This window comes from Sparus aurata, chromosome 21 (assembly GCF_900880675.1).
Source record: "Sparus aurata chromosome 21, fSpaAur1.1, whole genome shotgun sequence".
Taxonomy (NCBI): domain Eukaryota; kingdom Metazoa; phylum Chordata; class Actinopteri; order Spariformes; family Sparidae; genus Sparus; species Sparus aurata.
The window spans coordinates 9,514,286-9,527,426 of NC_044207.1; the positions used below are offsets into that span (position 1 = coordinate 9,514,286).

The window sequence follows — 13,141 nt, forward strand, 5'->3', positions numbered from 1 at the left end:
GTGGTCTACAACAGCAAGCTTCACCAAACCCGTATTAACAAGATGCACCACCAAGAGCAGCACTGCGGTCCTAATAAATCAGTACATGTCATGATGTTTCAACATAAGAGGTTCTCCTGGCCTGTATTTTCTGAGCAGAAAAAAAACTGATTTCTTCTAGCAAAATAGGTAAATAACTTTCATATCAGTGGGTGATCTCACTCTGACAGTGGGGTTTGTTGGCAGTTAAGTGAAAGCCTTACAGTTTGAAATCCTCTGCTGCAGTGCCCTTTGCTGAGCAATTCCAAAAGTTGTGCATACCAATACTGACAGATTAGCATACCTAAATGTCACTCATCTATTAATAGCTGTACATTAAACACAATGGCCAGTCACAATGACTTCTGTGAAAATGGTCTGTCACTGGTACTATATGCTGGTGTTTAATAGTGTAAAATGTCATCTTGATGGACTGGAGACCAGTACGTAATATCTAGTTAATCAAGTTACAGTTGAGTGTGTCATTGATGGTGCATACAGTGTCAATACTATTGCATGAAGGAAGTACAGACGGTTTTCAGAAAAGGTGTAACACATTTTTAATGTATAACTTTTGTTTATTTTTAATAGAAATGAGGGGTGAATTTTTTTTTTTTTATTATTTATTTCATCTTCAAACTTTTGGACCAAAATGTATTAACTCTTGCAATCATTAATTAACCATGACTTAATAGGTTACAATTTGCTGTCAGAAAGACGTTAAAGACGTTAAAATTGACAACTTTATGCTACAGTTTAGACAAAACGTATTGTATTGACAGCTACGGTTTACTGTATTTATAAAGGAACCTTCCTGAAAAGAGCAGCACAGATGATCAGAGCAAACACACCGACAGCCTTAAAACGTCCAGCAGGGGGCGCAGTGTCGTGTTTCTCCCTCCTCACCAGGGTCAAAAAACAAGTATGGCGGCGTCCAGTGTTTTCAGACCGGGCTTGTTCAACCATAAAGTTGCAATAGTGACGGGTGGAGGGACGGGTATCGGTAAAGCCATCTCTGCGGAGCTGCTGGAGCTGGGTGAGTGAGCTGTTGTTCTGGATCAGGAAACGTGTATTTGTCACAGTGCGGACAGTCTGAAGCGAACCGGAGCTGACTGACAACAAGAGCCAAGTGAACTTCGACACAGATAGAAGTGCTGTCGGACCAGCGAGAAGGCTACTACAGTACAGTGGTGGCACAAAGTGTGTTAACTGCTATCATGTTTGTAATAGAATAAAATAACACATTTACAAAAGAAAAAATAGAATTGAACAAAACTGCGTCGCATTGTTGCAGACGAATCGTAATAATGTCACAGAATCTGATGGGTAACAGACTTTGGTGCAACACCTGAGCGCAGTGGTCTGTTTCCCCCGTGGAACTTGGCAACTTAGACTTATTTCGCCCACTGAACGTGTCAAAGCTTAGTAAGAAACTAAGAAAAACTGTATTTAATTTATTGACCGAGATGGCTTTAAAAACTACAAATGTTATGAAATGCACTCAGAGAGCACAGTCATCCATGTGAATATCACACAAGTGCAAACACTGAGTGATAACCCATTCCCAATAATCACATCAAATGACTAAATGATGACTATATACCATCCATCTCTCTTGTGCTTGCTGTCATGTCATGGCTGCCTATTTTGTGCTCAGGTTGCAGTGTGGTGATCTCCAGCAGAAAGGTGGAGAGGTTGGAGGCAGCAGCTCAGGAGATGAGACAAAAAATCCCTCCCTCCAGCCCTGCGTGCGTCACTCCTCTACCATGTAACATCCGAAATGAGGATGAGGTAGGCCTGTGCACACCTTCATCCTCTGAAACTGCGTCATGTTGTCAGTGCACGCTTGCAAGATTTCATTGCTGCTTGTGGTTTTGACCCCCCCTGTGTGGCAGGTGAAGACCCTTGTGTCATCGGTGCTGAAGCAGCACGGCAGGATAGACTTCCTGGTGAACAATGGAGGAGGTCAGTTCAGCAGCCCGGCGGAGCACATGACATCTAAAGGCTGGAAAGCCGTGATAGACACCAACCTGACCGGAACCTTCCACTGCTGCAAGGAGGGTAAGAAGCAGACCAACTACAATGGTTAGCTTTGTGTGTTTTTGAAAGCCCTCAGTTTGATTGTTTGCTGTTCTTTCCGGACAGTCTACACCGCGTGGATGAAACAGCACGGCGGTGTGATCGTCAACATCATCGCTGACATGTGGAAAGGCTTCCCGGGCATGGCGTAAGCAGCACCGCCTCTTGAATTTACACTCACACACTCTCTCTCTCTGTTTGTCCGAACACTGTGTGTCCTCTCCCTGACAGCCACACGGGAGCAGCGAGGTCAGCAGTGGACAACTTGACAAAGAGTCTGGCCGTCGAGTGGGCTTCCTCAGGAGTCCGAGTCAACTCTGTTGCACCCGTAAGTACAGGTTATAAGTTAATGCAGAATCAATGTCATGGGCCCTTAACTACATAGTAAAGCATGTGCATTTGTTTTGTTGCAGGGCACGATATTTTCCAAAACTGCCATGGAGAATTACAAGGAGTTCGGGCCACAGCTCTTCAAGATGTCTGTTCCCTTCAGCCCTGCAAAGAGGCTGGGAGTACCAGAGGAGGTGTGTAACTATGTCATGACACCCACAAGTCCTTGAGGAAAGGAAAAGGAAAGGCACACATGAAACTCAGCATCTTTGCCAGATTTAAAAAGTCTTTTTAAGGGGTAGCTCAACTGATTCTACACAATAAAGTGTGTTTACAGGTCTTGGGGAGTACTGCTGCATATGTGAGAAAAAGTGTAAAGCCTTTTGCTGCTCCTGAGGAAGCTGCATTTCATCTCCCCAAGACCTGTAAAGACAAGTTAATGTGTAAAACTGGTGAAGCTACCCTTTAACCATGCAGCATTCTTTGAAGTTATGCATATGCAGAACAATGTAAAACTCTCAGTTGTTATCGTATTTTCAAGTGGATAGCAAAGTCCCTCATCATATATCTGAAGTCATGGCTGTACCTTGCTAAAATAAGCACACAAGCATAGAGTTAGTTATCAGTCTCGCAGTTTCTGCTTATTTTACATAAATCCCCAATTAAAATGGTCTAATTGAAATCCTTTATTTTCAATTGCATGACAATAAGAAGTAAAACTGAGCTGTTATTCTGAGTATTTAAGGAAAACATCCTCTTATATGACATACTAATGTTGAGTTTAGACTGCATGGTTATGTATCGTGTTTCACAGAGCTGATGAAAACCCCACTGTAACAAGTGTGAGATGTTATTAAGAAGTGGTTGTGTTGGGTCGTGGTATGACGGGATGACCAGTGGGCATCAAGAGGGAGCCAGTCAAGCCATTTAAGTGCTTCTCGGTTGCGGTGTGTAGAACTGTAGGGATTTTTATCTGTTTTTTTTTTCTCTTGTGTGTCTTTGTTCAGATCTCATCAGCAGTGTGTTTCCTGCTCTCCCCCGCTGCCTCCTACATTTCTGGAGCCACTCTGAGAGTTGATGCAGGACAGAGTCTGTACCACTCCATGTGGGATATACCCGGTACGTACATCTTGCTAATGCATTCAAATAGTGCTTGGCAATATATCGATATTACATCGGGACATGACAGATGTGTTGTCCTTTCCTGTTTTGAAAGGCTAATGTAATATTCTGAACTTACCAGACTGCTGGTTGTAACTTTTTGTCTTACTCATTCTGTCATCATATCCACATTACTAATAGTCATCACCACACTATTGTTACTGTATCAATATCAAGGTATTTGGAAAGAAATATATTGTGATCTTGATTTTGTCTCCTAGTCTCAGCATTTCTGAGGATACTTTGAAATAATTAAACATATATTCTTATCAAGAATAAAGGTCTTTACAGGTGATACTATATACCATGCCTTGTAGTATGTTTAACTCATGTGGCGATTGGTGTGTCTGTCTCAGATCACAGTGCGTGGCCTGAAGCTCCAGAGGGGGAGAACCTGGATGCTCTGAGGGAACTGCTCAAACCACACAGCAAACTCTGATTCCCTTCTGTGGAAAAGTCTGAGCCCTATGCATAAACACACACATGCAGTGCCAACAACAATCATGGACGTTTAACTGCACGGTCACCACAAGGGAACATCACACCGCGTTGGCCTTGTTGTATTATGATGTGATTAATTATGTAAACAATGTACATAACTGTATGTAATTAATAGCAATATGAATGTCTGATTAATGTCATAGATAAAGAGTATCAACATAAACCATTTCCAATGCATTTTGTAATTTTGATTAAAAAAAAAAAGGTGAACTGAAGAGCAGATACATTATGTCTGCTCTAGGTTTTTGAAATAAAAAATGAATAACACACAAACATGGGTTAAAGTTTGTATTCGTGTACACAGTGACAGACCTCCGATGGACATGAAAACATAGCTGAATGCAGTGTTTGAATTGTCTCTCTCCCTCAGTAATTCCCCATTCATTAAATAATGAGTGAGAAACATTTCACACCCCAACTTGACTATCATTTGATTTGGACCAATCCCAGCCTTAATTGCTGGGTGGTGCCTACACTCTCTTAGGCTGTGCTGTGCGTGCAGCTCAAGATGAAAAAACTATCCATCGGGCTTCTGAGAGCAGTCAGTTAAGAGTAATAGTTACTATTAACATCTTAGGTAAACATGTTGCAAAACACATCTCCATACAAAATATCATGGAATGTGTTTTCTTTCTTTGTTCTTTATATTCATTATTGAAAGAAACACATACAAATTATTGTATTAAATTAAAATATAGCAAAATGAAAATAAAGTGCTTATAGTAATTATTGAAGGCATATCTGTAGATGCAAAACGGTGCAAAACCAGAAGGTTGACAGTTGAATAAATATCTGAAGATATGAAGATAACAATTAGTGATCGTCGTGATCCTCACATGTACGGACTCATAGGAAATGCACATTAGTAAACTGTGTTTTATTTTGTATTGTTGAAATTGTTTCTGTTTTACAGGTTATTCAATGAACACACGGATAGTACCAAATATTTAGTTTAGCTTTTTATTTTTGGTACTCAAGTGAAAAGTCAAAACGCACTCTTTTGTATTTTGTCCCGAATGCTTTTCCGTCGTCTGTCGCAAAACAACGTCAACTGTCGCAAAACAAGTCCAGCAGCAGAGGTCACAACAAACCATTCAGGTAAAGTGATTGTTTGTAACAACATCCTACATTTCTGACGATAGTTGTGTTGCTCTTTGACACTGGGTGACAGCACAATCTTTACAAATATGAAGGTGTGGCAAATGCGTCTTTGAACAAATACTTTGTTTTTCTAGCGAGTGAACACAAGCTCGTTAGCTAACGTTAACGTAATGCTAGCCCAGGAAACGCTGTGTACGTGTTTGTCTTCGTTTACTCAACAATTGGATTAATTTCATTTAAAGGGGTCATTTATTTTAGGTAGAGGAGCTAGGTAAGTAATCAAGTGACAATGACTGGATTAAGATAGGCAGTCAGTGATCACTTTAGACAAGTGTCAAATGTTCGAAACGTTTCACACCGGTGAGCATTAGCAGGCTAATGTCATGAAGGCAGACGCAAGTGTGTTTCTTTGGGTACTTCAGCAGGAAAGATACACATTTAACACACTGTCATAATAACATCGGTATTACTTTGACAGATTAAAATAAATAATAATAAAATATTACAAATTGTGATGTGGCATTTATTAACATATAAAAACGTGTACTTTATTCCCGAAATTGTCGCTTACTCTTCTTTGTATACAAGGTGCAAAGATAAACAAAGATGTGAAATAAACTAGTATAATGCGGAGAGTAAGCGGCCATGTATCCTGGCCAGCACATTGACCCCCATAAGGACAGGTGCCAAACACATCTTCCTCACATATATTTTAATGTGTTAGCTTTTTGCACAGATTGCATTTCAGGGTGTGTTGTCTTCGAAATTTGGAAAATACTTAATTTGAACCATTATGTTTTACAAGTGGTGAATATGTATGAATCTGAATATATCTGAATATTTCTCTTAAATGAAAAATGCTTGATTTTCAACATAATCTGGTGTTTAGTCTACACAGCCAATGTAAACCAAAAATCTTGTAAAGGGGCTCTGTGGATATTCTGTGCTGGAAGCTGGACCCAAGTCCTTCACAAAGAAATCCACAGTCCAGCCCTATTAAACAACTTAAACATACGTATCATCCACAGACCTATATAGGCAACTGAGGGTTACGGGGGAAGGACTATTTTTTCACATTTTACTGTCCGCTCACGTGTGGCCAATAAAAATTGATACATGCATGTACATTGCTCAAAAGTGTTACACGGAGCCCCTTTAATATTTCAGTTGAAGCAATCCTGTCAGCATATTTGTTCGTCTCCTGGCGTTGATATCGGCAAGCATCAAATAATCATGTTCATATCATACAATCAAAGTTAAGATAAACTTAATGCCAATATACATTTATTGCTGTGGGTGTAAAGACGTTCTGTAAACTTTATTTTCACAGTTGCAACAACTTAGATGTGATGATAAAGGATTTGAGAGTGTCAATGTTATAGCTACCTTGAAAGTGCTCAAACTCTTATTAAGCTGTGCATTATATTGAGATGACAGAAACAAGCTGCAGGTTTGGTAAAAATATGGAACTGAAGTAGAACTGCAGATACTCAGCACTTTGATCAGCCTTTCGCAGTAAAATGATTTTGACCCAATTTTCAAGTTATCTTTATAATCTGGACTCAACAAAGAGGAAAATCAAAGAGTGAGCAGTTGTAACTAGGGTTCAATCTGTGTCGTGGTTCAGGTATGTAAATGCAGCATATGAAATTAAAACTTTCCTTTACTGTTAATTGGAGGAAATATGTGTTTGGGCCAGGATCCAATGTCATGTCTCCTATTTCCACTTTTTCTTGAAATATTGCTGCTTATTTCTGAGTCTGACCACAGATGTATCTCATATTGTATAAAATAAAATGATGATTAGAGAGCCACAACTTGAGGCTTCTACCAGTAAACTAACTGGTAATTACCATTTAAAATGACTGTCAACTTGCATATATCTGTATTTGCTCTCAGCATGGGAGGTGACCACGGCCACGGCAAGATGTCCATGCCAGACTGGCGGCAGTGGAAGACAGCGGGAACACCAATGGATTTAACAGAACAGAGGCTGGCAGCCAGGGGCCTCAAGGACCCCTGGGCACGGTCAGTAATAGTATCCACACAAGATATATATACATGATGTGTTTGTTTCTTCTTCCTGACCGTGCACTCTAATGTTCTCTCCTGCCGCTGTTCTTCTGTCTGCAGGAACGAGGCATGGAGATACTCGGGTGGCTTTGCTCGTAGTGTCACTTTCTCTGAGGTGCTGCTGAGAGGCTTCAAGTGGGGCTTTGCTGCTTTTACTGTTGCTCTGGCTGTAGAGTACGTCATGTTCCCACCCAAGAAGGGTGGCCATCACTAATGTCCCTCAATGCCGGACTGTAATGGAGTCTAATAATATTCTGTCATTTCTGTTCATTAAATGTTTTTTTTTTTGATCACACCACAGCTTTTCTCATTCTTCTTACACCTTTAAACCATAACAAGAAATACACATTTTCCTGTTACCTGTAGTGATATTTATCATGTAGATAGTTTTGGCGCGAGTTGCCAAGTTTTGGAGATATTGCCTGTCGAGATGTTTGCCTTTACTCCAATATAATAAAACTAGCCTGCTACTTTTAATAACTCAAAAGCAACTTCTCTCTCCCGAATTCATGACCCAGTCAGTTTCATGTAGGACCTATTTTTTTTTCCCTACCAAACAACATCCACCAACCACATCACAAGCGTACACCAATTCATGGGCAAGAGGCTAGCTAACAAAGCTAACTGACATTAAAGCTCAGCTGAGGAGCCCTGCCAAGCGCACAAGTTCAGTAGAAAGAAAACAGTTCCAACATGAAACTGCTCACAAAAAGGTCTGTCAATTATCTTGAGAATGGCAGGTCATGATTTTTGGAAAGATTTGTTGCTGTTCAGTTTTTCAAATGTATTTCTTTGGATTGTCAGCTCTAGTTCCATTATATATAAAAAATAAGATTAAAAAAAAAGGCATGCCCAATATCTCCAAAACTCGGCAAGAGCTAATCACTACAAGAAGAAAAAGGTGTTTTTGATTTTGGGGTGAACTTTCCCTTTAAAATACAGTAGTACTGCTGAAATGAAGGTGAACGTGTGGCACCAGATTAGTCCTGCTTCCGCTTCCTGCCCAGATTCCGGAGACATAGCTTCAAGCATTTTACTGTCAGTATCACAAACACCAGGACTACAGTAGTCAGCAGCGCTATTACATCCAGGCAGAAGTACTGGATCCAGTTGAGGTCATGGACAGCAGATCTGAGATGTTTTGCTCCTTTGTGCCGCATCACAAATTCTGTCCAGTACACAGAAAGCTCAAGTGGATCAATCTGTCGGTCCTTATGGAGAGCTGACAGCTTCTGAATGTTCTCTTTGTACCTGGACATAAATCGTAATAAAACAACATGGGAGTTAGATTCCAACACTTGTTTGATATTTTGATCAACATGAGCAACAAGATACTGAGCGACCTCTGACCCCCCCTCACCTGGTGTCACTCAAGACATCCCTCAGTGCCTGAAGAAGGCTCTCTGTAGTGACGGAAACGATGTCCAACACCACTCCCACGCCTTTGCTCGCCATCTTCTGTGCGTTGTCCGGCTGGTCCCCCGAGATTGGCACCATCACCATGGGAACAGCGTGACACAGTCCCTCAAAGAGACCGTGTTAGCCGGCATGGGTGATGAAAGCCCGAGCTCCAGGATGTGCTAACACACACAACACAAAGGTATCAGATGGTGTTGTACGTGACAGGTGGTCTGACGTGTGCTTCACTTTACGTGTCAGGATGTTTACAGACCCAGCAGGTCGTTCTGAGGCACCCATTCCATTATCTTCACATTTTCTGGGACACTGCCTGGAACCTGTCCAGTGTACCTCCATATTACCTGCAAAAAAACCGTTGTCAGCTGTTGCTTTTTGATTATCACATTGATTTATGATTTGAAATGGTGAAATATATCGTCCTCGAACCTTCTGTGGAATCTGTCTGAAGGCTTCTAGGAAGACGGAGGTCGTCTCTTCGGGCATTTCTGACACCATGGTGCCCAGAGTGAACACTATGAACCCATGCTCTCCTGACACCCAGGACGCCAAGTCCTGCAAACACACACACACACACACACAAGTACACACGTGGTGGGTCTGGCATTCATTTCTGTTTTTGTTCTATTGATCTCCCTCACTTGAAAGCAGTGAGACAAAGTGAGTAGAAGGAAGTAAAAGACACTAATTGTTTTTAATCAAAGTCAGAATCACACGGGCCGTACCTCAGGAAGAGGATTTCTCACGTTGCAGTTGATTCCACCAACAGGCACCATATTGGGCATGAGAGGGCGTGGGAACTCCAGTATAGGGTCGGTCCTGTAGAAACACAGTATCACGATATCAATCTGAATAGGAGACAAAAAAATCTGACATCTTTTTTTCCCTCTCAGTGTGATTTAGTGGCATGAAACAATAAGAACAGCGAAAAATACCTTTTCACTAGTAATAGTATGTGTGCGTGTGTGTGTGAACTTCAGAACAGGATAGTCTAGGCTGGTGTGTATGCTTCCCCCAAATATCACTATACAGTATAACCTTTGTACATGTTACCTCATCAGCCAGATAGCAGACTCGGACAGCACTTCAGCTATGCCCACCTCCTCTCCCAGGAACTGATAGGCTATGTTGTCAAAGTGCCAGTACAGCAGTCGGCACATCAGCGGCTCCAGTAAAGCCACCTGTGGGTCAGAAGGCATCACCGAACAATGTAATGTTAATGGCGCTCAAACTGAAGCCAAAGATTAACAAGGACATCGGGACCTAAGTGTGGAGACAGACACCGAGGGCTTCTGTTGTGTTCCTAAACTATTTCTGCAGAAGTATGTGACAGACAGAGAAACAAATGAAAAGTATAAAGAGGTATCAGGTTAATCAACGCGTGATCTGTGGTTAATGTATTAAAGGGGCACTATGTAGTTTTTGAGAAGTGATTCAAACTCAGAATTTCATTTTTTAATAATAGTAATAATACAAACTCAAACGTATTTATCTTCACCATTACTCAATCAACAGACTGAAACAGAGGAAAATGAAGTCTACAGAACACTGTTTGAAGCCAGAAAGAAAGGTGGCAGGGTCCGCCACATATTCACAAAGTAAAACAGTACGAAACTGTGTTGTCGTTTAAGATCAGTTTGTTTATTGATTTCTTTAGCCATAAAAAATCAAAGAAGATTTCTTTCTCTTCAGAGTTCTCCTCCAAAACTACACACTGCATCTTTTAAGCGGAGAAAAGTTAAAAGAATCACAGCCACCCCTCATGCGTACGTGGCTATGAGTACTCACCAAAGTGTTGACAGTCCTCTCCTTGAAGCTCATTTTATCCGTGTACCCGGTGAAGAAGCGAGGCACGTACGAGGGCGGCGAGGGGCAGCCTGCGGACTTCACATCCATGAAACAAGGAATTCCCCTCAGCAGATTAATAGTGGGGAGACCTGAAAATGGTTTAGGGACGACCTGAGTAAATGTGCAGAAGAGGAAGAACAGAGACAATCCACCTGTGGCAGAGCTCACCTAATTTCCAAGCTACTAATGAGCCTGTTGGCACCATGGGGTCTGTTAGGACGGCGTCAAAGCCCTGCAGAGTGAAAGGGCGAAAGACAGGAGAGAAGGAGAAAGAGGTGAAGATTAGTTAAATCAACGCAAGGGGGGTTTTGGGAATCAAAATTCAGATACACAGAAATTTACAGAAAATAATTCTCTACACTTCACTGATTTTTTTTTTTTTTTTTTGTGTACTTTTTACTCCACTGTATTGACTGATGCTTAAAATATAAATCGGAATGCAAAATATTTTCATTGTTTGAAACCAAAGTATAAAATCTGTTATGTTATGGCAGATAAATTTGTTAAGCATAACATTATAATGCTTACACATTGTTGCATCAGTAATACCAATCTCTGCCTTAGATAATATTATGATCAGTCACAGGGTACTTTCTTTCTCCTAAGTAAGAAACAATTGCTTCCGTAATTATATAGGGGGCTGTACACAGTAACATGAAGAGGTCACAGAATAATGCAATCCAATGGAGCAACAGCCACAAAGAGTAGTTTAAGAGTAGTAGACACAGTCTGATAGCGATGTGCCTCATAAATTCAGTATAAAGATCAAGGCTGTATTGGATTTTATTGGCTTTCACACATGGTCCTGATCTTGTGTTCAAATCTGTTATTGTAGGACTCACCTGCTGTGCCAGATGTGAGATGAGACTGTCATTGAACAGTAGACTTTCAGCACCAGTGTGGATTAAGCTTGTAATCTTCTGGATTTGTGCGAAGCGATTCTTTATCTTCTCTGTGAAAGATTGCGCTGTTTTTTTTATCACATCTATGTGTGAGGCCATGACAGAATCAACATAAGCCTTGTCGTAAGGAACAGGGTAGGTCACAGTCTCGTAGTGTTTCCCTGGACCCATCCGTATGCTGACCTCTGGTATCACAACCGTGACCCGGTGTCCACGTCGGCCCATTTCTTGTGCAAGGGCCTTCACGCCCACCCAGTGACTCCCATCCATGGGCACCACCAGCAATTTGCCCAAGAAAGCGGAAGACGCAGTGCCACTTGCAGGAACGGTGTTGGAGCCTTGACCCTCTTCTGTCTTCACATTCTTCTCTGGCCTGGAGTTTTCTGCCGCGGACGTCCTCGTCTTATCCGCGGCACCATTCGCCTGCATAAACATGTTTAGCAGCAGGAACACAAACACTGCTGCTTTCCACATTGTTCTCTTTCCTCTGTGTCAACAGCTCACTGAATCCAACACAGTGAGAAAGGTAGGGCACAGTGAGGAAGAACTGGTCTACGAACATATGGAGGACTGACACTGACAAAATCAAAAGTAAATAAAACATTTAAAATACTCAATAAATTGATGTAAAAACACCCAAAACATTAGAATGTCACACATTAGAGTCCCCCAGGCTCAACAGGGCCCTTTAATTCGATCAACCCTCATTCAGAATCAAACTCGATAGCCCTGTTACTTTAACCATAAAGTCACCAGATTGGATCTGCATTAGATTGTACTCACTCATAGATACCAGCCAAATGAATATGTGTGCTTTTTGTTTATCGTGATCCATGCATTTCCCCCATGAAATTATCTCGCCATGTTAAAGGATACTACTATCTGGATCTGCACCAAAAGTTAATGGGGTCTATCTGGGCTAAGAGCCAGCCTTCGTCCAGGTTTTGTGGAAATCCATTCAGTAGTCCTGTGTTGTCTTGTTGACAAACCAACCAACCAACGAGAGAACAGACACAAGTGAAAAGCCTAATGTCAAAGTTAGTATAAGAAATAAATACAGGCATTTATTAATTTACAATTAATGTCATCACAATTACAATAATTAATCCAAATACAATTAGTACAATAAGTGTATTAGTTTGGATTTTTGCTTCTATATGCTAATCAGGGGGCTGACATTAACTGTGTGTTATAAGCTCCACTTTCGCCCATTAGTTGGTCGAGTACCAATGTTGCATTATACATCAATATATTTATTTGTTTTTAGTGCATTAATTGGTATATTAATCTATTTTTTGAGTCATTAGTATATCAATTCATTTATATATATTATTTTTGCAGTTTGGGTCCTCCGTAAGAACGCACCCTATGTTTTGTCCTTTAATATACTCCTGTAAACCACTCCCACCTCCCAACCCCCCTTCAGCCTTCTCTGTTTGAGTTGAAATTCCTCTGTGAATTAGCTGGGTTGGTGCGTTCAAAGTCCTCACTTAAATACAAGTGACAATTGCAGTCCTAGACTGCAGGCTAGAGGTTAGACTTTTAGTGTTATTGTTACTGTCAAATTTGATTTACTGCTATACAAACATAAAAGAGAACACAATCAAACTGCTGCTACTGCATTTGGGGGAGAGTTCAACTGAGGAACCAGCTGTGCTTTGTCGAAGAGAAAAGATTTCCAACAAAACTTATTTATTTGGACACGCACGACA

At 41.1% G+C, this 13,141-nt stretch overlaps 3 protein-coding genes across 3 annotated transcripts; 2 read left to right on the plus strand and 1 right to left on the minus strand.

Annotated features, from left to right (window-relative positions):
• Positions 1-899: 899 nt before the first annotated feature.
• On the plus strand, positions 900-4,362 carry pecr (peroxisomal trans-2-enoyl-CoA reductase). Its single transcript, XM_030401849.1, has 8 exons — positions 900-1,054; positions 1,676-1,809; positions 1,914-2,079; positions 2,164-2,245; positions 2,329-2,425; positions 2,511-2,621; positions 3,435-3,546; positions 3,945-4,362. Exons 1-8 carry the CDS (start codon positions 943-945, stop codon positions 4,025-4,027), a joined length of 897 nt encoding a protein of 298 aa, XP_030257709.1. The 5' UTR covers positions 900-942; the 3' UTR covers positions 4,028-4,362.
• Positions 4,363-5,055: 693 nt separating this feature from the next.
• On the plus strand, positions 5,056-7,558 carry ndufb3 (NADH:ubiquinone oxidoreductase subunit B3). Its single transcript, XM_030403974.1, has 3 exons — positions 5,056-5,187; positions 7,090-7,218; positions 7,324-7,558. Exons 2-3 carry the CDS (start codon positions 7,091-7,093, stop codon positions 7,475-7,477), a joined length of 282 nt encoding a protein of 93 aa, XP_030259834.1. The 5' UTR covers positions 5,056-5,187; position 7,090; the 3' UTR covers positions 7,478-7,558.
• LOC115573261 (UDP-glucuronosyltransferase 1-1-like) lies at positions 5,708-11,965 on the minus strand. Its single transcript, XM_030403973.1, is given in 9 exon segments — positions 5,708-8,514; positions 8,624-8,843; positions 8,936-9,023; positions 9,109-9,234; positions 9,405-9,498; positions 9,733-9,860; positions 10,468-10,616; positions 10,696-10,759; positions 11,370-11,965. Coding segments are annotated over 9 exon segments (1,674 nt in total). The 5' UTR covers positions 11,904-11,965; the 3' UTR covers positions 5,708-8,243.
• Between the last annotated feature and the right edge of the window lie 1,176 nt (positions 11,966-13,141).